At 45.6% G+C, this 23713-nt stretch overlaps 1 protein-coding gene across 2 annotated transcripts in view; it reads right to left on the bottom strand.

Annotated features, from left to right (window-relative positions):
• The window catches only part of agbl1 (AGBL carboxypeptidase 1), an 88694-nt gene that overhangs the window by 9057 nt on the left and 55924 nt on the right, over positions 1-23713 (bottom strand). For both annotated transcript variants that reach the window (XM_080474617.1, XM_080474618.1), the window contains exons 9-21: positions 16407-16572; positions 12136-12227; positions 8895-9011; positions 8262-8433; positions 8011-8101; positions 6559-6816; positions 5491-5574; positions 4632-4712; positions 4322-4470; positions 2720-2807; positions 2399-2531; positions 821-974; positions 525-705 (exon numbers count right to left, since the gene is read on the bottom strand). In XM_080474617.1, coding sequence (XP_080330743.1) covers positions 525-705; positions 821-974; positions 2399-2531; positions 2720-2807; positions 4322-4470; positions 4632-4712; positions 5491-5574; positions 6559-6816; positions 8011-8101; positions 8262-8433; positions 8895-9011; positions 12136-12227; positions 16407-16572 — 1766 coding nt within the window. The remainder of the gene's footprint in view (positions 1-524; positions 706-820; positions 975-2398; positions 2532-2719; positions 2808-4321; positions 4471-4631; positions 4713-5490; positions 5575-6558; positions 6817-8010; positions 8102-8261; positions 8434-8894; positions 9012-12135; positions 12228-16406; positions 16573-23713) is intronic.

Genomic DNA, 23713 nt, shown 5'->3' with positions numbered 1-23713 from the left:
ACCTTCCTGTGGGCTCTCCACCTTCCTGTGGGCTCTCCACCTTCCTGTGGGCTCTCCACCTGCAGGAAGGTTCTTAATGGTGCAATGTGATCTGGGTGACGGTGCTCAGACTGACACCACCACCACCCGGGAACGGATAAGAGGGAGGAGATGGATGGATGGATGGATAGATGGATGGATGGATGGATGGAGATCCTGTTCTGGTTAAGATCAATTTCTTTATTTTTTTGTTCAGATCAGTTAAAACATGACGAGTCAAAAGACCAGGGGTATGTGACACGTGACATGTGACACGTGACATGTGACACGTGACATGTGACACGTAACTGACTTATTCTCAAAGAAAAAACTTCCCCGTGTCAAGATTTCATTAAGTAGATCTGATTACATGAGAATAAAACCTTTCTTTGATTGAAAGTGCCAATTTGACTTTTCACACTGCAGCAGCTGTTTATGAGACAGGAAGTGTCCTCGTCCGTCTCTTCCAGGGTTCTGCTGCGGTTCCATCACACGGACAAACTCACATGCCGTTGATGACTCCATCCGGGTTGAGCATGGGGATGATCTTGAAGATGAAGGCTTCTCTCAGGCTCTGGGCCACCAGGTCGTCGCTGCACAGGAACTCCAGGGTTCCCTTCATGACCCAGCTGGCGTTGGACTCCCCAGGATGAACCCGGGACGTCAGGACCACACAGGGACGATTTCCTGGAGCGAGAGAGGCGGAGCAGCTTGGACACAACTCGATCCGGTGATGATGATATGAATGATATGAGATGTTTTATTTAACTTCTCTTCCATTTTGTCCAAAATGTTCACTCACGCATCTGGTGCAGATCCTTCCAGGCCCTGCTGGCGGGACAGGCGGTGACGGTGACCACAGGACAAGAGTTTCCTGCCAAAGTGCCGCAAAGGACCTGCTGCCTGAAGAACACTTTGGAAGGATCCACAGATTTCTGCAGCACCTTCAGATGAGCCTGTGATGAAATGTGTTCAGAACCAAACAGGGACGTGTGTTCATGCTCATGTTTTATCAATGTCTTCATCTTCAATTACACTTCTGACCCCTCCATGGGCATCAGGCTGGAACTCGGCCCAGACCACTGCTCTGCTCTTCAGACTGTTGCAGGACACTGGAGTACTCCAGGTAAAACCACACAAAGTGAACCAGGATGACCTTCACACAGAAAATAACCACAGCTTTGAATTATTGGTCAAAATTCATTTAAGGACATTTCCTTGTGAAAATCTTGTAAACCTTTAATGTTCTGATGTTTAGAAAAACTAAACCTGGAAATTGGTCTAATATATTTTGCAGACCAAATAGCAACACATCAAAAACACTCGTGTAACTTTCTGTCACTATATTCTTACAGTTTTATATGAGAACTTCTGAAAGAAAAGTAGTAATAGGCAGAGCTCAAAGGTACCAGGTACCTTCACTGTGTGAGTGGCGCCGCACCAGTTCACATGATCCAAGTGAAAAAGCATCGTTTTTACATTTTACATTTTTGTTTTGGCACAGTTTTGAAAATTATGTCAGTTTCCACAGAAAACCATTTATCATGTAACATGTAGCATTTAGCATTTAGCATGTAGGGACACTAGTGGGCACCCACACACACACGCACACACACACACACACACACACACACACACACACACACACACACACACACACACACACACACACACACACACACACACACACACACACACACACACACACACACACACACACACACACACACACACACACACACACACACACAACAGAGAACAAGGAGCTCTAAACATAAACACGAGGAGAACACGGACATTCTAGTGGACAGACCACCAAGTTGGATTGTTATTACGGTGACTGTCAAAATAAAAGTACCAAGTCCAGGAGACCATGGACTAGGAGTCATGACACTATGGAAGAAACTTTGTTCTGATTGTCTCTACTGAGCATGTGCAGTAGCAGCATTTCCGAAAGTTTCCATTTCAAACACTTCATCTCCATGGAAATAGAGATGAAGTGTTTTCAAAAAGTTCCACCTTGGGAGCAGCTTTCAAAAAGTTGTATTTTCAGAGGCTCTGAGAACCGTTGTTAAAGAAATAGAACAGCAATACAAAACACATTTTTACTTGAAAATGTTGCGTAATCTGAACCTTAGGTGAAGTTTTTCATGCATCGCGAGCCGGAAGGGACGGAGTGTTTCACCCACCAGTTCTCTTGTTGATCTGTCTCAATATTTCATTATCAACAGAAATTGTCATTTCAACAAGCTTTTTGTGATGATTATTCTCATATTTGACACTTTAAGCGGAGTTAAAACTGAAGTAGCAGGAAGTATTTCATCATCCTGTGGATGTAATGTTTAGGACAATATCTGACAGCTGGACTGAAAGTATTTACCTTCAGAGCCGAGTATGTGTAGGGATAATGATAAGCCACGTAGCAGACGTCCTCATTGTGCTTGAAGGTGACCGTAAAGGTCAGAGTGTAAAATGTTGTTCTCTTTCGGCCTTGAGCAGGACAGAAGTAGTTTCTGGAGGAGAAAATGTACAGAAACAGCAAAGTATTTTAAATGTAACAGCTGAAGAAGATTCAGATGATTCAGAGATTTAGATGTTAGAAACATAAAACAGAGTTTACAAATTTCTATATTGATACTCACATGCTGTTTAAACTAATAACCTACGTTTTATTTGTCTTCATTTTAAATTGCATTCTTACCTGAAGTAACAAACTTCTGTTCCAGTCCTCAGCCAGTGTGGTCGACCTTCCAGAGCCTCCTTCACAGAGTACATCACTGGCTGCATCCCTGCAACACACACACACACACACACACACACACACACACACACACACACACACACACACACACACACACACACACACACACACACACACACACACACACACACACACACACACACACACACACACACACACACACGATTGGATCTCTTATGGTCTCGAAGAAAAACAATTCAATCAGATTGACAACGTCAACACAGTTATTCACCAGCAGAGGGCAGTGTCAGTGGTGAAAATTAGCTCCCTCATTGCTAACAAAATAGCATCAGAGCCTTACAATAACCGTGAGCGAGTGAAAACATGCATGCTAACGGCTGCAGAAAGAGTGCGATGTTCAATTTGTCTGTTCTCACTATGAACAAACTGAGCTGTATTTAGTGATTTCCAAATGAAGCACCATCAAGCTTCATGAACCACTTTCTTTTTTTCTGACTCCTCCACTTGAGTTTAAGATGGAGGCTGAAAGACTAGTTATGAAGTGTGCTTTCAAACATGTGTTGACCAGACAGCGCCATCTAGTGGCTTCAGAAAATGAAGACAGTGGATCCTGAAGCTTCATTTGGCCATCACTCGCCCTGACGGAGGCCCAAGAGTAGAACATAAAAGCAGGGCGGAGACAGAGCGGAGGCATGTGCGCTGTAATTTACACACATTAACATTTCACAGAATTTTTAAGCCACTGGTGTAGGAACCAAGGTGGTCCAAGGGGAGGTGTCGCTCCAAATGCTGGAACCGGTCACATTTGTTCAACCCAAGAAAATACCAGAGAAAAATCTTCAAGGTGAGGCCCTCATACGGAACTTATTTGCTCACCGTGCACACCTGCGCTATCTTGACGAAGATGACGTCGGTCTTCGTGAATCATTCAAAACTCTTCTTATATTCTACTCACACAGTTGAGAACAAATCAAGTGTTCATTCCAATAATTCAGAATCCGATGTTGCGTAGCGTTGCGTAGCGTTGCGTAGTGTAGCGTTGCGTAGCATTGCGTTGCCTTCCATTGCATTGTGTTGCGTTGCGTTGCGTTGCGTAGCGTAGCGTTGCGTTGCGTAGCGTAGCGTTGCGTAGCGTTGCGTAGCGTTGCGTAGCGTTGCGTAGCGTTGCGTAGCGTAGCATTGCGTAGCGTAGCGTTGCGTAGCGTAGCGTTGCGTGGCGTTGCGTGGTGTAGCGTTGCGTAGCATTGCGTTACCTTCCATTGCGTTGCGTTGCGTTGTGTTGCGTTGCGTAGTGTAGTGTAGCGTAACATAGCGTAGCGTAGATAACAAATCTGTGACTGACACATGAGCAGTAAATGAATTTAACTTATAAAGTGCTTTTCCGCCACCGGAGCAGCACGTACTGCAGTTTCTTGTCCGTCAACACATGTTGGGGAAGGAGTTCTTTTTAGGTATTGAACTTGGTCAAATTATTATTTATAGCCAATTTTGAAAGTATTTTTTTGCCCTATAATTTCTGGTTGTTCAACGTTAATCGTGCTCCGCTGTGTTTCCATAAAAGAGGAAATGACTGGATCTCACCGTAGTTGAATTGGCTGTTGCACTTCTCACAGTTGATGATGTTGAAGCGGTACGGGACACTGGGCTCCATGTTGCTGACCTCAAAGTAAAACCACTGCGTGTGCTGGGAACAGTTCACATCTGCATTCATGACCAGGTCGTACTCGTACCTGCAAGACAAGCAGCCCTTATCATGTCCTCGTTTCACAGTGTGTGTGTGTGTGTGTGTGTGTGTGTGTGTGTGTGTGTGTGTGTGTGTGTGTGTGTGTGTGTGTGTGTGTGTGTGTGTGTGTGTGTGTGTGTGTGTGTGTGTGTGTGTGTGAGACCGTACCTGCGCACCTGAATTGCCTTTCTCAGGTTTCCACATTCAAATTTTGAAAAGAAATTGAGAGCGTTGGGATGATACTGAGGACTGAAAGACAAAGGCCCCGTTTACACGACAACGTTTCACGTGACAACACCGAATCCGTTTAAAAAAGGAGAGTGTTTCCACTGCAGCAGCGGACACAGAGACAACGATGTAGTTAGTATGCCGGGCCACTGGAGGGCGCTGTTGCTTGATTTTGTAATGAAACTACACAGACGTGTGCAGAGAACAAAACACTATAAAGGTGAAGAAAATGGAGAGAACCTGACATCCTAGTGGACTGATGAGGAACCGGATGATATCAGGGAGAGTCTCAACTATTAAACTACTGATGTGGACCATAAAACTAGAATATGGACCGCGGGTCGTACCACTACGGGTCGTACCACTACGGGTCGTACCACTACGGGTCGTACCACTACGGGTCGTACCACTACGGGGCGTACCACTACGGGTCGTACCACTACGGGGCGTACCACTACGGGTCGTACCACTACGGGTCGTACCACTACGCGGCCGCCATGTTTGTTTACAACTGAATGAGCAGGAGGGAGGGGGAGATGAGCAGTAACAGGCTCTGTAGCCTCCATCAGTCTCTGCAGGAGGGATTTGCACCATGAAAGAATCTTTCCACCTCTGGAGCCGGATTAAAAACTTCAGGATACAGTGGATCAGAACACTGGTGTCGTGTAAACGGACCCCCCAAAAGTGAAGGAAGTTTTGCAGATACACTGACAGGACAAGACAAGTGTGTGAATAATAAAATATTAGAATTTAGAAGAAACAGTTTTGTACGCACTCACTGGATGTATTGTTAACCTACTTGCTTTCCTCCAGGTCAAAAACCACTTTATTGATGATGTCGTCTGTATTGAGGAAACGCTGGACGTCTTCAAACACTTTTTGCCTGATAATGAGAAGCAGATGAAAAGTTCATTATTTTATTTCTGTAGTGCCAAAACCAACACAGTCACCTGAAGGTACTTTAACAGAGGAACACCAACGATTCCACACAGGAAAGTAGAAGAGAAGGTGGAATAAAAAAACTCCCTTTAAGGAGAAACCTGCAGAACCAGACTCAGAACGTCTTAGTTCTGACAGCATCAGACAAAGAGCTGAGCATCGGTCTGGGCAGGAGACTCATGGTGATGGACTCATGGAGAGTGGAACATTAGATCTCCCTGGACCTCAGAGGTCATCAGAGAAGTTTACAAAGTCTTTAGCAAAGAATGGCGCCAAAGAGCTCCCAGCATGAATCACCTGAGAGGGACGCTCTCACTGCTGCTGTTTTTAAACGAGGCGGGCCGGGCTGATGTTCTCCAGCTGCTCCTGCCTGCATGCTGACTGATCTACACTGATCCACACTTCATGCCACAGCTACAGATGATCCTGACACCAGACATGGTTCCAGCTGGAGTTTCACTCAACCTCAGCCTCAAACTGAAAATTACAATTTCACACTGGAGCAGCTTTCCTACACAGCAGGAGAGCAGATGTTTGTTGTTTTTTGTTTTTGTTCTGGTTTCGGTTGCAAATGTCTCCGTCTTAGTAATTTTTTAGTAAAGGTTCCATAAAGATTTCTGGATCCTGGGAGGAAGAGTTGTCACGACTGTGGAAGCTAACGGGGATCCTGAAACAACGAACAACAATCATCTTTCAGTGGCTGTCAGTGACTGACTGGTCCACTGGTCTGAGCTGTTTCTCCCCAGAGTCAGGATCCTCAGTTAAAGATCCACTGGATCTGGTTCATGCCTCCTTCTACTGCTGCAGCAGAGAAATGGCTGACATTTTTATACTCATTGCCCAAAGTCCTGCTGCAATAAAAAACACAGCATGTTGGGACTCTCGTTGTTTGTTGCTCATTATTAAAAACAATTGTCCATAGAAGTACCTCTGGATCTTGGGCTTGCGTGGGACCATGATTTCATTTCCTGGTGGTGGGAGTTGACCCCAGAAATCAGGAAAAGCCAGGATGTTGAACCCTGGAATAGATGTGATTTTGGCAGCTATAGCGCAGTACAGCTCGGGGTCGTGGTGGGGAATACACCCTCCATGTCTCTCCAGTAACCTGTCTATCATGATAAATCGATGAGCTCCTTGAGCAGCCTCTTCATCGTCTTCCTGCTTCTCCTTCGTGCTCGCATCCCCCCTGAGAGAAGAGACAGGAAGCACAGACAGAAGGCAAACAGCAGGTTATTAAGACAAAAGCAAAACTGATGGAAGGAGGAAAGGATGAATTAGAGCGGGGTGAGTCATTTCAAAGTACAGCACAAGAAACCTGACGTCATGTAATACTTGCATGGTTGTATCAGGGATCTTTTACGAGTACGAGCACTCTGTGCAGTATTGGATCGGATACCCAGTACTGGTATCGGTGCAGCCATACACCTTTTATATATCAGCCCAAAAGAATATTGAGTTTTATTCAGTTAATTTGCTCAAGGCTTTCCAACAAATATATCGACTGGATTTGAAGTAGAAGTTGTGGATGTTGTTAAAGTATTACTCTTGTGTTAGGGTCTGCAGTGACCCCGGTAGCTTTCCATTTAATTGTGCAGCAGAAAACCCTTCAAAGAGTCTTTTAATGCAGCTTGAGGTGACCAATGTGGCTCAAATCAAAGTTTAGTCAGTTCATTAAAATCTGTCCCATCCCACTATGTCGCCTCCATGCTGCCTTTCCCTACAATGACACCCTCAGTACACTAACTATGGATCAATGGAAATAATCTCACTTTTATTGATAATGGACAGACTTGTTGGACCCCAGTGGATTCAAATCCAATGGCCGTCCATTGACCAGTATATTTTACGTAAAACAACAAAGAAAGGCCATACAAACCTGCTTTCACCTATATAAAACTGTTTTACTGCTTGAGCAGTTGGCTTCACTCTGTTAATCACATTCACACATTCACACACATATAGTCCACCAGTGGAGGCTGCCGCCATGCAGAGCGCTCAGTCCATCCATTGGGAACAGTTTGGGGTTCAGTGTCTTGCTCAAGGACACTTCGACATGTGAAGATGGAGAATCGAACCTGCAACCCTGCGATTGAGAGACAACTGTTCTACCAACCAAGCAAGAACCACTTTTTAATTATGCTTTTAATTATGTGTCCTAAATGCCATACATAACACAAATACTGCAGTTTTTGTAAATGCAACAGAAGTTGGAAGCTTTTGTATCTTGGTCATTTTGAAGGTTAAATATGATTTTGTTTGGTGGGAATTGGGCCAAAAGGGGTCTCTGGGTCATACATTCTGCAGGCTGCCCTACCTTGGCCAGTATAATTCACATTATGGTGGGATGATGTTTTAGTAGGAGAGGCATGCTGAAGCTTACGCTGCGTCTCTGATCATGGTCCTGAAGCTGGGGCTGGTGCTGAGGATCCCACTGTGACTGTGGAAGTCGCAGGCCTCCAGTGGAGGAGCACCTGCTGACAAATACAAATCTGATTACTTCTGGATTCTCATGCACAAGATAAAGCCAGATCTTTCACTCCTACAAGCAAAATGTGAGATTATCATGCAGTCCACGGTTTCTAAGCCGTGTCAGCATCTTGTGGATGGATTTGGGGTTTGGCCAGCTCTGACCTGGAGGGAGTCCCGGCTCAGACTCCCTCTGGGATGGAGAACCTCTGGAGGAGTGTGTGCTGGCAGAGCCTCTTCTTCTGGAGGACTCTGGAGGCAGCATGTTGAGCAGCACAGCTTCCTCGTCCGACGACGCTGTCGAACTCTCCTCGGACTCTGAAGCCAGGTTCAGCTCCTGAAACACACATGTGACTTTATTTTCCAGCTGCGATCTCACTAAACGTTTCATTGATGTCAAGCAAATCTAAACCAACACTGAAGCTTTAACTCTGTTTCCCTGGTTCATCAACTTATATCTGGTGTTATTACACTTGTAATACAACTTGTAATAAAGCAGCGACAGGAGGAGACTCCAGGTCTCTTCCTGTTCAAAAGCAAAAACTGTTCTGACTCCAGAAGGTTCTAGATCACATCATGTTGTTTGTCCAAGCTGCTGAACAGGACAAGGGGAAATACAAAAAAAAAAAAAGAAATCGTAGATAAGGCTTCATGGTCCCTGCAACACACACACACACACACACACACACACACACACACACACACACACACACACACACACACACACACACACACACACACACACACACACACACACACACACACACACACACACACACACACACACAGCTTGTGTACCTGGAAATCATGTGTGAGTTCGGGACAGAGGCGGCTGTACTGCAGCAGCAGGGTTTTGGGCCGGTCCAGGTCGGGACGGTGACGAAGTTTGTTCACGTCCGTCTCTAAGTCGTCGTCCTGAACGCACAAAAACAAACAACACGCCATTCTATTGGTCCTGCAGCCAGTGAAGAGCATGTGAGCTTCAGTCGACTCTCACATAAAGTCAACAGGTCAAATCAAAGAAATTTCAAATGACAAGACGACGAGCAACTGAACAGTTTTCTACCAGAAGGTTCAACAATCGGAACAAATCCGTTTGGTCACTGTGACAATGCAACTTTTTGGAAATGCGACTACTGCACATGCTCAGTAGAGACAATCAGAACAATGTTTCCTCCGTGGTGTCATGACTCCCAGTCCATATTCTCCTGGGACTTGGTACTTTTATTTTGACAGTCACCGTAATGACAGTCTGTTGCTGGTTCTTTCTTTCAACAAACAAAAATCCAAAAATGATGGCGCAGTCGATAAAATGTCTTTTTACCATTTATTTTCGCCGGCCTCCCAAGTGCAGATAACATTTTTTAAAACAAATAAATAAATGAGGAAAAAAATCAAACAGTTTCTGGACCTCTATCTCTCAGTGTGACCTCCCTTGTACCTCACCAGCCAAACCTCAAAAAGCCAAGGTGGCTCCCTTTTCTTCCTTAAGCCCCTCCCCTGGGCGGAACTGCTCCTTGATCTTCAATTAATGAAAAATATGCTTTCTTTAAATGATTTTATCACTCATTCCATATCAATCATCACCCGTACAGGTCTTCACGTAATCAAACTTTCAAACACATTAGTAACCCCAAAGACAAAATAACAGAATAACATGGAACACCTGACGCATGGGCGCACTATTTAACCCCGGAAGTGCTTATGGATCGGTTTAGCCCGTCAGGAGTTCGTGTGAGTAGCGGAGGAGTGATCGATGGTGAGTGTGTGTGTGTGTGTGTGTGTGTGTGCGTGCGTGCGTGCGTGCGTGCGTGCGTGCGTACTTTTGAGAACGCACCAGTCAAGTGTGCACTGCTTGGCTAGCTTGCTATAGACGGGTGTTTGGCTTTAAGATTCCATTGAACTCCTCCAGAAGTTTCTCCCCCAGAGGAGAAACACCAGGGACAATGAACAGGACATAAAACAGCAGGGAAGAGGCCAAAGACCCCAGGAAGTCTCCAACCCCCTTGGTTGGCAACCAATGATAATGGTCTAACCCGACCAGGACACCACAGGGGTCTGAAATTCAACTTGGTGAGACTCCTTTCCGACCAACTGTCCCCTGCTTCTCATCCCAGCTACCGAGAGAGACACACGTCTCTGCTTCCTTGGGACGGTAAAGAGAGCACCAAGTAGGTCCAAGGGACAGAACCAACGCCAGCCCGCTGGACGAGCAGGACACAGTTTGGACTACCTCTTCTCTTTTCTCTTTTTCCTTTTTTCTGGGATTCTGGAGACCCGAGCCAGTGTCTCCTCTCCTCCTTCAGCTGCCTCGCTGTCCACTCCTGCAGCTGAAGCCAGGCCTCTGAATTCAGACCCGGTAACAACCAGGTACCACAGCCTCACAGAACCAACAGCACCACGGACAGTGCTGTCCAGCACAGCACCATGGACAGTAAGAGTTTTGTACATAGTGTTGCTGTTTAATAGATTAGATCTCCGTGTCAGATGTCGTTTGCTACTTGAATGTGTTGATTTATGAAATGATTTATGAATTATTTATGAATTAATACATTTTATTAATAAACGCCTGTTAGCTGAATTGAACTATTCATGGTGATTATTGTGTATTTATTGTTGACAATTCACTGGTTTGTAACAGTCTGTGCTCGGATCTCACACCTTCCCTTTTATTTAAGATTGTTATATTTTACACAGAAATATTAACTAACTTAAATAAACTTTTTACAAACAAGACTGATATTTTGGTATTAGCTATTTCCAGTTTATCTGGTGGTCCCCCTTTTTATTATTAATACATAAATAACAAATTTATGCAAAATAATAATTTTTCATTAATAAATTATTTTTGATAATTTATTAACTTCTAAGTAATTATTCAATTACTTTAGGAGTTGTTAATGAGTAAATTACCGTTTACTTCCATTAATAATTAAAATGTTTCATAAATTACTTCCAGTGATTTATTACTTTCAGTAATCTATTACTTACAGTAATTTAACGCTAATAGCCAAACCTAAATTCCAACACGGGGTTGCGGGTAAATGAATGCAAACGTCGGAAAATGTCAGAAAAAGACCAAAAAACTACTTCGGTCTCCAGTGGTGGAGTAGCAGTGGAGAAAAAAGAAAAAGGTGCACACGTCACCGCCTGCCTCTCACACCGACGCCGCAGTGTGAGCGCACACATAATGCTGTCCGGGTCCGAAGCTCAGACACAGCGCTTCAGTGTCCGCTGTGTCTGCCGAGCCGCTCCGTCACACAATCCAACTTGGTACTTTTATTTTGACAGTCACCGTAATAACAATCCAACTTGGTGGTCTGTCCACTAGAATGTCTGTGTTCTCCTGTTGTTCATGTTTAGAGCTCATTGTTTTCTGCTGCATGTGTGTGTGTGTGTGTTTTCATTACTAAATCTAACAACAGCACCAACTAGTGGCCGAACAGACATTGTCTTCAGAATGTTGTAGTGGAAACATGAAACGTTCCTCAAACGAAAATGGTAAAAACGATGCATTTTCACTTGAAACTTTGTCATATAAATGACGTCTTAGTTACTTACATCTAAAAGCAAGTGACCCATGTAAAGTGGTTTTACGTCTCAGAAAACAATTCGTCTTTATCTAAGTGGCTCAGCTGAGTCTTTACTGGAGACGAACTGGCCTCGTCAACGGAGTCACTTTCAGTATTAATGAGGAAATATCAACGAGACAGAGATTTGCTGCAAATCATTCTCATCCTTTAAGAAGCTGCTGAGTATTTTGACCTAAAACAGTCGTTCCTATTTTTTGATCTGTTGCTATTCCTGGGGTCTATTTCCTGCTGCATGGCAGAACGACTGGAGCTCAGATCATCATGTGTTCACATGACAACTAAAAGTCATGTTAGCTGCTCAGATAAACCACAAGGAGGAACCATGACTGTGCTGGCGTCTTTCCATAGTTAGGACTTGAAATAAAACCCCATAGGAGCTGACATGTTTGGTCCCTGAGATGAGATGAGATATTGGATCACATCGATACTCAGAGCAACACACTCACGTCGTCTCTGATGTCCGCCTCTTGAGGATCTTTGTCTTCTTCAAAGTCGCTCTCCTCACCGCTCTCCTCACCGCTCTCCTCACCACTCTCCTCTGAATTTGGATAAAAACAACAGAGTTAGAATCTGAAAATGTAAATCAACTAATGGAGTTTTTAAGATGTTGAAAACTTTGACAAAACATAAATAACTTTGTGACGTAAAGACATTTGGAGATTTGAAAAACAATTGAATACCTGTAATATTCCTGGAGGGAAATAATATGATAGATAGATAGAATCTTTATTGTCTGACCCAAGGGTGCCAGAAATGTGTCTTTGACAAGGATCAACAATTGCACAACACTCACACACATAAAGGCATTAAGAGCAACAATATTCATAAAAGACAATATTATAACATTATTACTTAAAATAAGGGTGAAGGGAAGGACCGGCTGCAAGTGGCTCAGTTCTCTGGGTTCTGGTTCCTCTGCTGGTGAGGCTGTGGCTGCAGATGGAATGAAGGATTCTTGTATATTGTTTTTCTGGCCAGTGGGACTTTATATCTTCTGCTGGTGGGAGGAGGGTGGATGAGTGATGGAGGAGGTGGGAGGAGGGTGGATGAGTGATGGAGGAGGGTGGATGAGTGATGGAGGGGTGGGAGGAGGGTGGATGAGTGATGGAGGAGGGTGGATGAGTGTTGGAGGGGTGGGAGGAGGGTGAATGAGTGATGGAGGAGGTGGGAGGAGGGTGGATGAGTGATGGAGGAGGTGGGAGGAGGGTGAATGAGTGATGGAGGGGTGGGAGGAGGGTGAATGAGTGATGGAGGAGGTGGGATGAGTGATGGAGGAGGGTGGATGAGTGATGGAGGAGGTGGGAGGAGGGTGGATGAGTGATGGAGGAGGTTGGAGGAGGGTGGATGAGTGATGGAGGAGGTGGGAGGAGGGTGGATGAGTGACGGAGGGGTGGGAGGAGATTGGATGAGTGACGGAGAGGTGGGAGGGTGGATGAGTGACGGAGGGGTGGGAGGAGGGTGGATGAGTGATGGAGGGGTGGGAGGAGGGTGAATGAGTGATGGAGGAGGTGGGAGGAGGGTGGATGAGTGATGGAGGAGGGTGGATGAGTGTTGGAGGGGTGGGAGGAGGGTGAATGAGTGATGGAGGAGGTGGGAGGAGGGTGGATGAGTGATGGAGGAGGTGGGAGGAGGGTGAATGAGTGATGGAGGGGTGGGAGGAGGGTGAATGAGTGATGGAGGAGGTGGGATGAGTGATGGAGGAGGGTGGATGAGTGATGGAGGAGGTGGGAGGAGGGTGAATGAGTGATGGAGGGGTGGGAGGAGGGTGGATGAGTGACGGAGGGGTGGGAGGAGGGTGGATGAGTGATGGAGTGATGGAGGAGGATGAGTGATGGAGGGGTGGAGGGTTCCTCTGTGATCAGGATGGCTTCCCTGATGACAGAGCGCTCTTCCAGGAGGGACAGTAGAGTTTGTGTTGAGCCTCTTATTCTGCCGGCTGGCCGGTGACGCGGGATCATTTTATTTCCTGTTTGCTGGTGAGGAAGTTGTACCAGGATGTGATACTGAAGGTGAGAATGGATCCTATGAGTGACCGGTAAACCATTGTTAGAATCTTTTTACTGACGTTGAAGTGCTTTGAACAATTCAAAGTGCTCATAGTATAAGTATTGACTAAAAGTATGTTGGTATGTGACTCCTAAACTTTGTTTGTCCTGGTGGTGAATCATGAAAGATTGGGAAGCCTGATTCCATCCTGTTAACATGAGCTGAGCTGCCACGCTCCAAACAGCTTCTCTCTGCTGCGCCAGGTTGACTTGAGTTTGAGGTAACTCCAGAATCCCAGAGCACCGACCCTGAGGTGGGCTCGACCAGGTTCTGTGTGACAGGAAACAAACCCTGAGGCCCTGTTCACACTACGTTTCAAGTGAGAACTCTTCGTTTTTGTGTTTTTGTTCAAGAAAAGTTTTGATTTGAAAAGAAATTGGAAACGGTAGCAATGCTGAAAACAATGTAGTTTTCCTGTTAGGCCACTGGCTGGCGCTGTTGTTTGATTTTGTATTGAAACACACACACACCTGCTAGCAGAGAGCAAAATGCTGGAAACCTTTACAATGGGTGACTGTCAAAATAAAACTACCAAGTCCCAGGAGAGCATGGACGGGGAGTCCTGACCATCAACTCGTGCGTGACTTACTACAGCCGCGGTGCGCATGACCAGAACCTTTTCAAAAAGTGGCGTTTTTGCTGTTACCATGGAGACAGAGTTGGAGTATTTTCAAAAAGTTGTGTTTACCCTGTTTCTTTTTTTTTTTTTTTTTTTTTTTTTTTTTCTTTTTTTTTTTCTTTTGCCCTTGTCCTGTTCGGCAGCTTGGGCCAACAATATGATGTGATTGAGAGCCTTCGGAGTCAGAACAGTTTTTGGTCTTGCAACAGGGAGAGACCTGGAGTCTCCTCCTGTTGCCTTCTCCGTCAGAAGCTGGCATGGCTGCCGTACACGACCGGGGGGGAACGCACAAAGAGAGAGAGAAGAGAAGAGAGAGAAGAAAGTCGAGGGGGGAGGGGGGAGGGGGGTGGGGGGAAGGGGATAACATACAATGTCCTTGTTGTGCTACATATATTATTTGCAATAATCACACTCATCCAAATACTTTCCAACTGTTATTAGATTGAACCAGCCTGAGCAGCTCTATCTAGACAGTAAGATGATTTCCTAGATTTAACCAGCCTGAGCAGCTCTATCTAGACAGTAACGTGAAGCAGGAACATGAAATAACAAAGAGGCAACAACAAAAGAGGAACATGATTTTTAAAGTTTGAGCAAATGATGACAGACAACAAGCAACTTCAGAAGCACCTTTCGTGAGGAGTGAAAGTGTGTGTGTGTGTGTGTACGTGTATGTGAGTGTGTGTGGCTTGTCCACTGGGTGTGGCCGGAACTGTTGTGGGGGGACCCGTGGTGACACCCCGGGGTCCGAGGCCACCGCGCCCGGACACCGCCACCCCGGCAGACAGAAGCCCCCCAGGCCCGGGGAGACCCCAGCGAACCACCCCAGAGAGCCCCGCCCCCGCCCAAAAAGCACCCGACGGAGAATGCAGAGAGGAATCCCCCCCAGGCAAGAGGGGCCCACAAGAGAAGGACAAAGGGCACAGGGCCCCAGGCCCCGACCCAAGCCGCCAAGCCGAGAAAAGGCCGGAGCAGGGCCCCCGGGCCGAGCGGGCCGAGAGCCCCCCCAACCCCGGCGGCGAGTCCCACCGCACCCCCGGGAACAGGCCCACCCACCGCCCCCCCCAACCCGGTAAGGCAGAGACGGCCCCCAGCCGCCGCGCCCCGGACCAGCCCCGCCCCCAGACCCAGGAAAGCGAAGCCCGGCGCAGGCCCCGGTCGGAGAACAGTCAACTCTACACCCCCAGGAGCCTCATAATCCACCCGCCCCATAACCCCTCCCCCCGGGTCTTGATTGGGAAACCCAACCCATGACCCACCCCGCACACACACACACCCACACACCCCCACACCCCCACACACCCACACACACACACACACACACACACACACACACACACACGGAACGGGGGGGGGAGTGATGACTCTCGCACCCTCAGGCCGCCGGCCGGGCCCCCTCCCGGCCACCGCGGTATCCCAACCTCCACCAATCCAACAGCAAGTGGAGAAGGAGCACCGCACCCCAGCCCCCCCACAAGCGCCGCGCCCGAGGGAGCGCGCCCCCCGTACTCCAGCCGCACTCACCCCGGGCCGGGGCGGGACCCCAGCGGGAGGTGCTGGGGGGAGCCACGTCTCCCGCCCTTCCCCTGCCCTATATGTGTGTTGGATGTATGTAAGGGTGTGTTTTTGTGTTTTGAAAAGGTGGATGCGATGTGTGTGTCTATGGTGCGGTTTAAAATTGGGGGGTAGCGGGGCCCGGGCGTTCTACCGCTGACAAGCGGCAGAACCCCGAAAGCGGCTTACCCCCTAAAGACCCTGCATGACTAAGTGTGGTTAAAATTGTGGGTGGTGCAAAGTCGGGGGAGGACCCAGACCGCAATTAAGTAGCCTGGACCCTGTTTCCATGGAGACAGAGTCAGAATGTTTTCAAAAAGTTGCATTTGTATTGTTACCATGGAGACGGAGCTGGAGCATTTTCAAAAAGATGTGCTTTCTCAGATTTTTGGAATGGTTTCTAAATGTTCCACCTTGGAAGTTGTTTTCAAAAGGTTGGGTTTTCTGTGGCTCTGAGCCTCGTTGTCATGTGAACAGACCCCAAACACAGCAGCCTACCTGTGGCCACGTCGACATCGGGAGCGGTGGAGGGTCGCCCCGGTAACGGGAAGCTGTACACTGACTGGTCGGACGTCAGTGGCAGAGGAGTTTTAGGAAGACATTTCCTCATCAGCTGCACAGACGGCTCCACCAGACACTCCAGACTGGGATTCAACAAGCAGCTCTGCAGAGGAAGTGGAACACAACAGAGGAAACATGAAGGATCAGCTCAGGTTTTACCCTCAACCACAAAATGTTCAGCAAGGTGCTTCAAGCTTCACACACACTCCTGAGTCAGCGAGTATTGCTTCTTCATAATGGTTCACCTATAATATTGTTTATCAGACCCTCCAGGATTTCACCATGTTGTGATCGTAACTATTAACATAAACTCATCAGATCTCAACAAGAAAATCGGGGCCTGCAACTTTAACCGATCCCAGCAACTTTTCCACATTTTGAACAATCGACATGAGACTCTGGGTAGGTCTGAATAGTCCCTCCTATCTCCTTATCTATGGACTTTACCTTAACCCCCTGGATGACATCACGGGGTTAAGGAAAGGTGTTAGGAGGCTTCCTAAAGGAGTTAGGAAAGGTGTTAGGAGGCTTCCTAAAGGAGTTAAGGAAAGGTGTTAGGAGGCTTCCTAAAGGAGTTAGTGAAAGGTATTAGGAGGCTTCCTAAAGGAGTTAAGGAAAGGTGTTAGGAGGCTTCCTAAAGGAGTTAGTGAAAGGTATTAGGAGGCTTCCTAAAGGAGTTAGTGAAAGGTGTTAGGAGGCTTCCTAAAGGAGTTAAGGAAAGGTGTTAGGAGGCTTCCTAAAGGAGTTAGTGAAAGGTGCTAGGAGGCTTCCTAAAGGAGTTAAGGAAAGGTGTTAGGAGGCTTCCTAAAGGAGTTAGTAAAGGTGCTAGGCGGCTTCCTAAAGGAGTTAGTAAAGGTGCTCATGGTGGTGAGGCAGTCAGACTTTCACTTAGTGACGTCATAATAATGCGACGGCGGCCATGATGGGGAAAGAACTACAAGTTTCTGAAAATGAACTACAAAAAGTTCCTCTGGGTTCTAGATGATTTCAAGTTGTTCTAGGCAGATTATTGCTTTGGTAACTTACATGATCTGCTCCTTTCTCAGTCATCCTGAGTTTCCCTGAACGCTCCGATGAGCGGGTTCCTTTAAATGTTGTCGCCGCAAGGAATTGTGGGGGAACATGAGCTGGTCTCCTTTGGTAAAGGAAGCATCAGTGGCTCCTAGGCTAAAGGAGGTTCTAAAGGAACCGTCAGTGGTTCCTAGGCTAAAGGAGGTTCTAAAGGAACCGTCAGTGGTTCCTAGGCTAAAAGAGGTTCTAAAGGAAGCATCAGTGGTTCCTAAGCTAAGCTAAAGGAAGCCTCCTTTCCTTAGCTTATTGAGAATTCAGACAGTCCTCATCATGGCCGCCACACTAAACCCTTCCAGGGCGAAGGAGGAGTGATAGAGAAGGAGACAGGAGGGACTATTCAGACGTACCCACAGTCTGTGACGTGGGAAAGTTCTTTTTTAATTTACGCATTCATGTCAGCGTATTTGTTTATCAACCACGGCTAAAGAGAGAAAAACATTTTGTAAATGTCCTACAGAAGAGTGGGGGGAGACAGGTTTGTGTTTGACGCTCTTTCAGGCTGGATGACGGTTTCTATGCAGATTTCTATGGTTCTACGGTTTCTATGGCTTCATGCTCCGACTGGCTGCTCCCAACCTGCAGGGGGCGACTCCACCCACACACTACCCTGCAGTGCACACTGCAATGTACAGAGCAGCAGAGTAGCGTGTCGGTCGCTGACAAATACGGTTGTTCCTTCCTGTGGCCATAAGACTCTATAACTCTATAACTCTATAACTCTATAACCATAAGACTCTATAACTCTATAACCATAAGACTCTATAACTCTATAACCATAAGACTCTGTAACTTTATAACTCTATAACTCTATAACTCTATAACCATAAAAATCTTTAACTCTATAACTCTATAACTCTATAACTCTATAACCATAAGACTCTATAACTCTATAACTCTATAACTCTATAACCATAAGACTCTAACTCTATAACCATAAGACTCTATAACTCTATAACCATAAGACTCTATAACTTTATAACCATAAGACTCTATAACTCTATAACCATAAGACACTATAACTCTATAACCATAAGACTCTATAACACTATATCTCTATAACCATAAGTCTCTATAACTCTATAACCATAAGACTCTATAACTCTATAACCATAAGACACTATAACTCTATAACCATAAGACTCTATAACTCTATAACCATAATACTCTATAACTCTATAACTCTATAACCATAAGACTCTATAACTCTATAACCATAAGACTCTATAACTCTATAACCATAAGACACTATAACTTTATAACCATAAGACTCTATAACTCTATAACCATAAGACTCTATAACTCTATAACCATTGGCGACTCTATAACTCTATAAACATAAGACTCTATAACTCCTCCCGGTAAACTGTGTTTGTTTCGGTCTTTTCTGTGCTTCTATTAATCAGGTTAAGCCTTGTACATATAAATTTTTAAGATTACTTATTTGATTTCTATATTGTCTAATTTGATACTCAATTTCTTTTATTTATTCTGTGTGGAGCAATACTTCAAGGAATTTCCCTCTGGGATTATTAAAGTATTCTATTCTATTCTATTCTATTCTATTCTATTCTATTCTAGTCAAAGTATTTCATTAATTCTGTATGGTAATTGCTCATTTCCCAAAACAATACAGAATTACTGTGAAAAAGGAGAGAAATCAAAATTATTCATCTGAGCTTTTACCACTCAGTCCAGTTCTGTACGTTTCGCCACTTAGTCTGGTTCTGCAGGTTTTGCCTCCTCTGAGCTTGGTTCTGCATGTTTTTCTTCTGAGTCTGGTTCTGCAGGTTTCTCTCTGAGTCTGGGTCAGCAGGTTTCTCCTTCTCTGAGTCTGGTTCTGCAGGTTTCTCTCTGAGTCTGGTTCTGTAGGTTTATCCTCTCAGTCTGGTTCTGCAGGTTTCTCTTCCTCTGACTCTGGTTCTGCAGGTTTATCCTCTTAGTCTGGTTTTGCAGGTTTCTTCTCTTCTGAGTCTGGTTCTGCAGGTTTATCCTATGAGTCTGGTTCTGTAGGGTTTTCCTCTTCGTCTGGTTCTGCGTGTTTCTCCTCCTAGTCTGGTTGTGCAGGTTTCTCCTCATCCGAGTCTGGTTCTGAAGGTTTCTCCTCCTCGGTGCCTGGTTCTACAGGATTCTCCTCCTATGAGCCTGGTTTTGCAGGTTTCTTCTGTTCTGAGTCTGGTTCTGCAGGTTTCTCCTCCTCTGTGCCTGGTTCTGCAGGTTTCTTCTCTTCCGAGTCTGGTTCTGCAGGTTTCTCCACCTCCAGCTCAGCTGGTAGAGCATGAGACTCTCAGTCTCTAGGTAGAGGGTTCATGTCCCACGCCGGGCGCCACCTTCCTGTGGGCTCTCCACCTTCCTGTGGGCTCTCCACCTTCCTGTGGGCTCTCCACCTGCAGGAAGGTTCTTAATGGGTCAATGTGATCTGGGTGACAGTGCTCAGACTGACACCTCCACCACCCGGGAATGGATAAGAGGGAGAAGATGGATGGATGGATGGATGGATGGATGGATGGATGGATGGATGGATGGATGGATGGATGGATGGATGGATGGATGGATGGAGGGATGGATTCATGATGAGAAACCAGCCACCTTGTGGCCGACAGAAGAAGAAAAACAGCGACAGAGAGAATCTCCGGTCTCCAGTCAGCTTGAAGTGGTGAAGATGCACAACGTGACTCATTTGTCACATGTTTGTATTTGACAGAAACGACCTGGTTCCACTGAAATGGAACCATGTAAGCACATTTTACTAAATGCTGAATTGTTTTCAGGAAGTACTTTTTCGTATCCAACAAAGAAAAAAACATTAGTATTTGTTTGTATTTACAGGTCCATTTAGAGCATCTTCCCAGCGTTCCCCTGGCTCCAGTCACGGCCTCCATACTGTTCTCTCAGCCCATATCCAGGGGTTCCCTGCTGGGGACCCTTTATGACCTTCTGGCTCGTCCCTGGAAAACTAAAGGTGCAGTCAAAGGTCCGTCTGAAGGCCACTCCAATTCTGTAACATCCTGAAGCCTCGTCTCTTCAAAACATGTTCTTCTTGTCATTTCTGCCCTCACTAAGAATAGAATAGAATAGAATAGAACAGAACAGAACAGAACAGAACAGAACAGAACAGAACAGAACAGAACAGAACAGAACAGAATACAGGACTGTCTCAGAAAATTAGAATATTGTGTTAAAGTCCTTTATTTTCTGTAATGCAATTAAAAACATGAAAATGTCATACATTCTGGATTCATTACACATCAACTGAAATATTGCAAGCCTTTTGTCGTTTTAATATTGCTGATTATGGCATACAGCTTAAGAAAACTCAAATATCCTATCTCAAAGTATTAGAATATCATGAAAAAGTATACTAGCAGGCTATTTAACTAATCACTTGAATCGTCTAATTAACTCGAAACACCTGGAAGGGTTTCCCTGAGCCTTTAAAAACACTCAGCTTGGTTCAGTAAACTAAATCACAAGTATGGGGAAGACTGCTGACCTGACTGCTGTCCAGAGGACCATCATTGACACCCTCCATCAGGAGGGTAAGACACAAAAAGAAATTTCTAAAAGAGCAGGCTGTTCACAGAGTGCAGTTTCAAAGCACATTCACAAAAAGTCTGTTGGAAGGAGGAAATGTGGCAGGAAACGCTGCACAACCAAGAGAGAGGACCGCAGCCTTAACAGCATTGTGAAGAAGAGCCGCTTCCAGAATTTGGGGGAGCTTCAAAGACAGTGGACTGAAGCTGGAGTCCAGGTATCAAAAGCCACCGTTCACAGACGTGTCCGGGAAATGGGCTACAATAGCCGTATTCCCATGGTCAAGCCACTCCTGAACTCAAGACAACGGAAGAAGCGTCTGACTTGGGCTATGGAAAAGAAGCACTGGACAGTTGCAGAGTGGTCCAGAGTCCTGTTTTCAGACGAAAGCAAGTTTTGTATTTCATTTGGAAGTCAAGGCGCTAGAGTCTGGAGGAAGGCTGGAGAGGAGCAATCCAAGTTGCTTGAAATCCAGTGTGAAGTTCCCACAGTCAGCAATGGTTTGGGGAGCCATGTCAGCTGCTGGTGCTGGTCCACTGTGTTTCATCAAGTCCAGAGTCAATGCAGCTGTGTACCAAGAGATTTTAGTACACTACATGCTTCCATCTGTTGAAAAGCTCTATGGAGATGATGATTTCATTTTCCAGCATGATCTGGCACCTGCCCACAGTGCCAAAACCACCAGTAACTGGTGTACTGACCATGGCATTACGGTCCTCGATTGGCCTGCCAACTCCCCTGACCTGAACCCCAGAGAGAATTTGTGGGGTATTGTGAAGAAGAAGCTGAAAGACACCAGACCCAATAATGCAAATGAGCTAAAGGCCGCTATTGAAGCATCCTGGGCCTCCATAACACCTCAGCAATGCCACAGGCTGATTGCTTCCATGCCACGCCGCATTGATGCAGTAATCCGTGCAAAAGGGTTCCCAACCAAGTACTGAGTGCATGAATTGACATTTTCAAATGTTTGATTTTGTTTTGCTGTTATAAATCTTTTTTTTTTACTTGGTCTGAGGAAATATTCTAATTTTTTGAGATAGGATATTTGAGTTTTCTTAAGCTGTATGCCATAATCAGCAATATTAAAATAATAAAAGGCTTGCAATATTTCAGTTGATGTGTAATGAATCCAGAATGTATGACATTTTAGTTTTTTTAATTGCATTACAGAAAATAAAGACCTTTATCACAATATTCTAATTTTCTGAGACAGTCCTGTAGATCCAGACTCTGTTCGCACAACATTTCAAGTGAAAACACTTCGTTGTTGCCTTTTCGGTTCAGAAAAGTTTCATGTGTACATGGCGATGTTTGGAAAAAGAGGTCTGTTCCAATGGAAACAGCTTCGGGGAGGAAACAGTTTTTCAGTCTGCCAGAAGGAAACGGGTCGAACAGAACCAGAGCTGTGAGCGACTGTGATGGTGTCTTGGAGGAGAAGGTGGCTGACGATGTTCTGAGCTGCTGTGGTTCCTCTGCCATGCCTCTCATATCTGTGAGTGACGCAGTTTTTGTCCAGACTGTTCTTCCCAAGGACTGACAGGAAGCGCAGGTTCTTGCTGAGGGTTCTTAATGACAGGAGTGATGAGATGAGCAGGAAACACTGAGGAACCAGGACATGTGGACGCTCGCCACGCTCCTTTCTGATGGTCTGCTTGTGGCTGGGACCTTCAGGACCTCCACCTGTTCTGTCCTCAGCAAGCTTGACTAGGATGTTTCAGTGGTCAGGTCGGCAGTGGGGGGTGTACAGAACGTCCAGCAGGGGGCGGAGCCTACAGCCCTGAGGGTAGCAGGCTGGGGCTGGAGTCTCACGGTTTGAGGTCTGATGTCTGTTTTCTGATGGTCGCCTCTCAGACAGTCGGTTCAAGTCCGATGAATCATTTCTGGCTCCTCTTCAGAATTTCTTCAGCAACGTGGACTGATAGAGTTCCCCGGGCTTGGTGATCAGGGGAACCCAGATAGTCCGGTCCAACTCCTTCTTCTTGTCTGATCGCCTCAGACAGGGGTTACTCCTGCTCCAGACTGACGAGGCAGTGAGAGCTTCATAGACTGGAGACAAGTAACTGAATAAAAATCATGAACACTTTGGAAACTGGAGTCTGTTTGTATCTGTGACTTTGAAATGGGATTCCAGGACACTTGAACACTTCGATCCACCTCTTATTGCAGTTTTCTGTTGTCTGTTAAAACCTGAAGAAGGTTTCAGTGCATACATTCCACTTTCTTCAACGCTTGAGATTCCTATTTAAGAATCATGTCACTTCATTAGAAAACCAAGTGGCTGCGTTCGACTCGATGACAAAAATTACATTTTCCATCTCTCTGGTAATATTTAGATTTTCTCTTATCTCCTCTCTGTGCTTCTTAAAAAGACTGTTAACTACTATGTCTAATGATTAATCTAGTAATCCAATGACTAAACCTTTCAGTGTGTACAAGTAGCACCACTATGACCAACCTGACTACCTGAGGACAATTCACAAAGGAGACATGTTTATTCTTAATGTCAATATTATTTATTGATCATATTGTACAAAATAGAAACATCATTATAATACAGACTCATCCTAACAAACTGCAATGGAGAATAATTGCAGTTTTTTTAATCAAATAATGCATATTTCAAACATGAATTTGATGAT

The sequence above is a fragment of the Lipophrys pholis genome (genome assembly GCF_963383615.2).
Source record: "Lipophrys pholis genome assembly, chromosome: 11".
NCBI lineage: Eukaryota > Metazoa > Chordata > Actinopteri > Blenniiformes > Blenniidae > Lipophrys > Lipophrys pholis.
The sequence above is the reverse complement of the archived record's forward strand: the minus strand, read 5'-3'. Positions and strand labels throughout refer to the sequence as shown.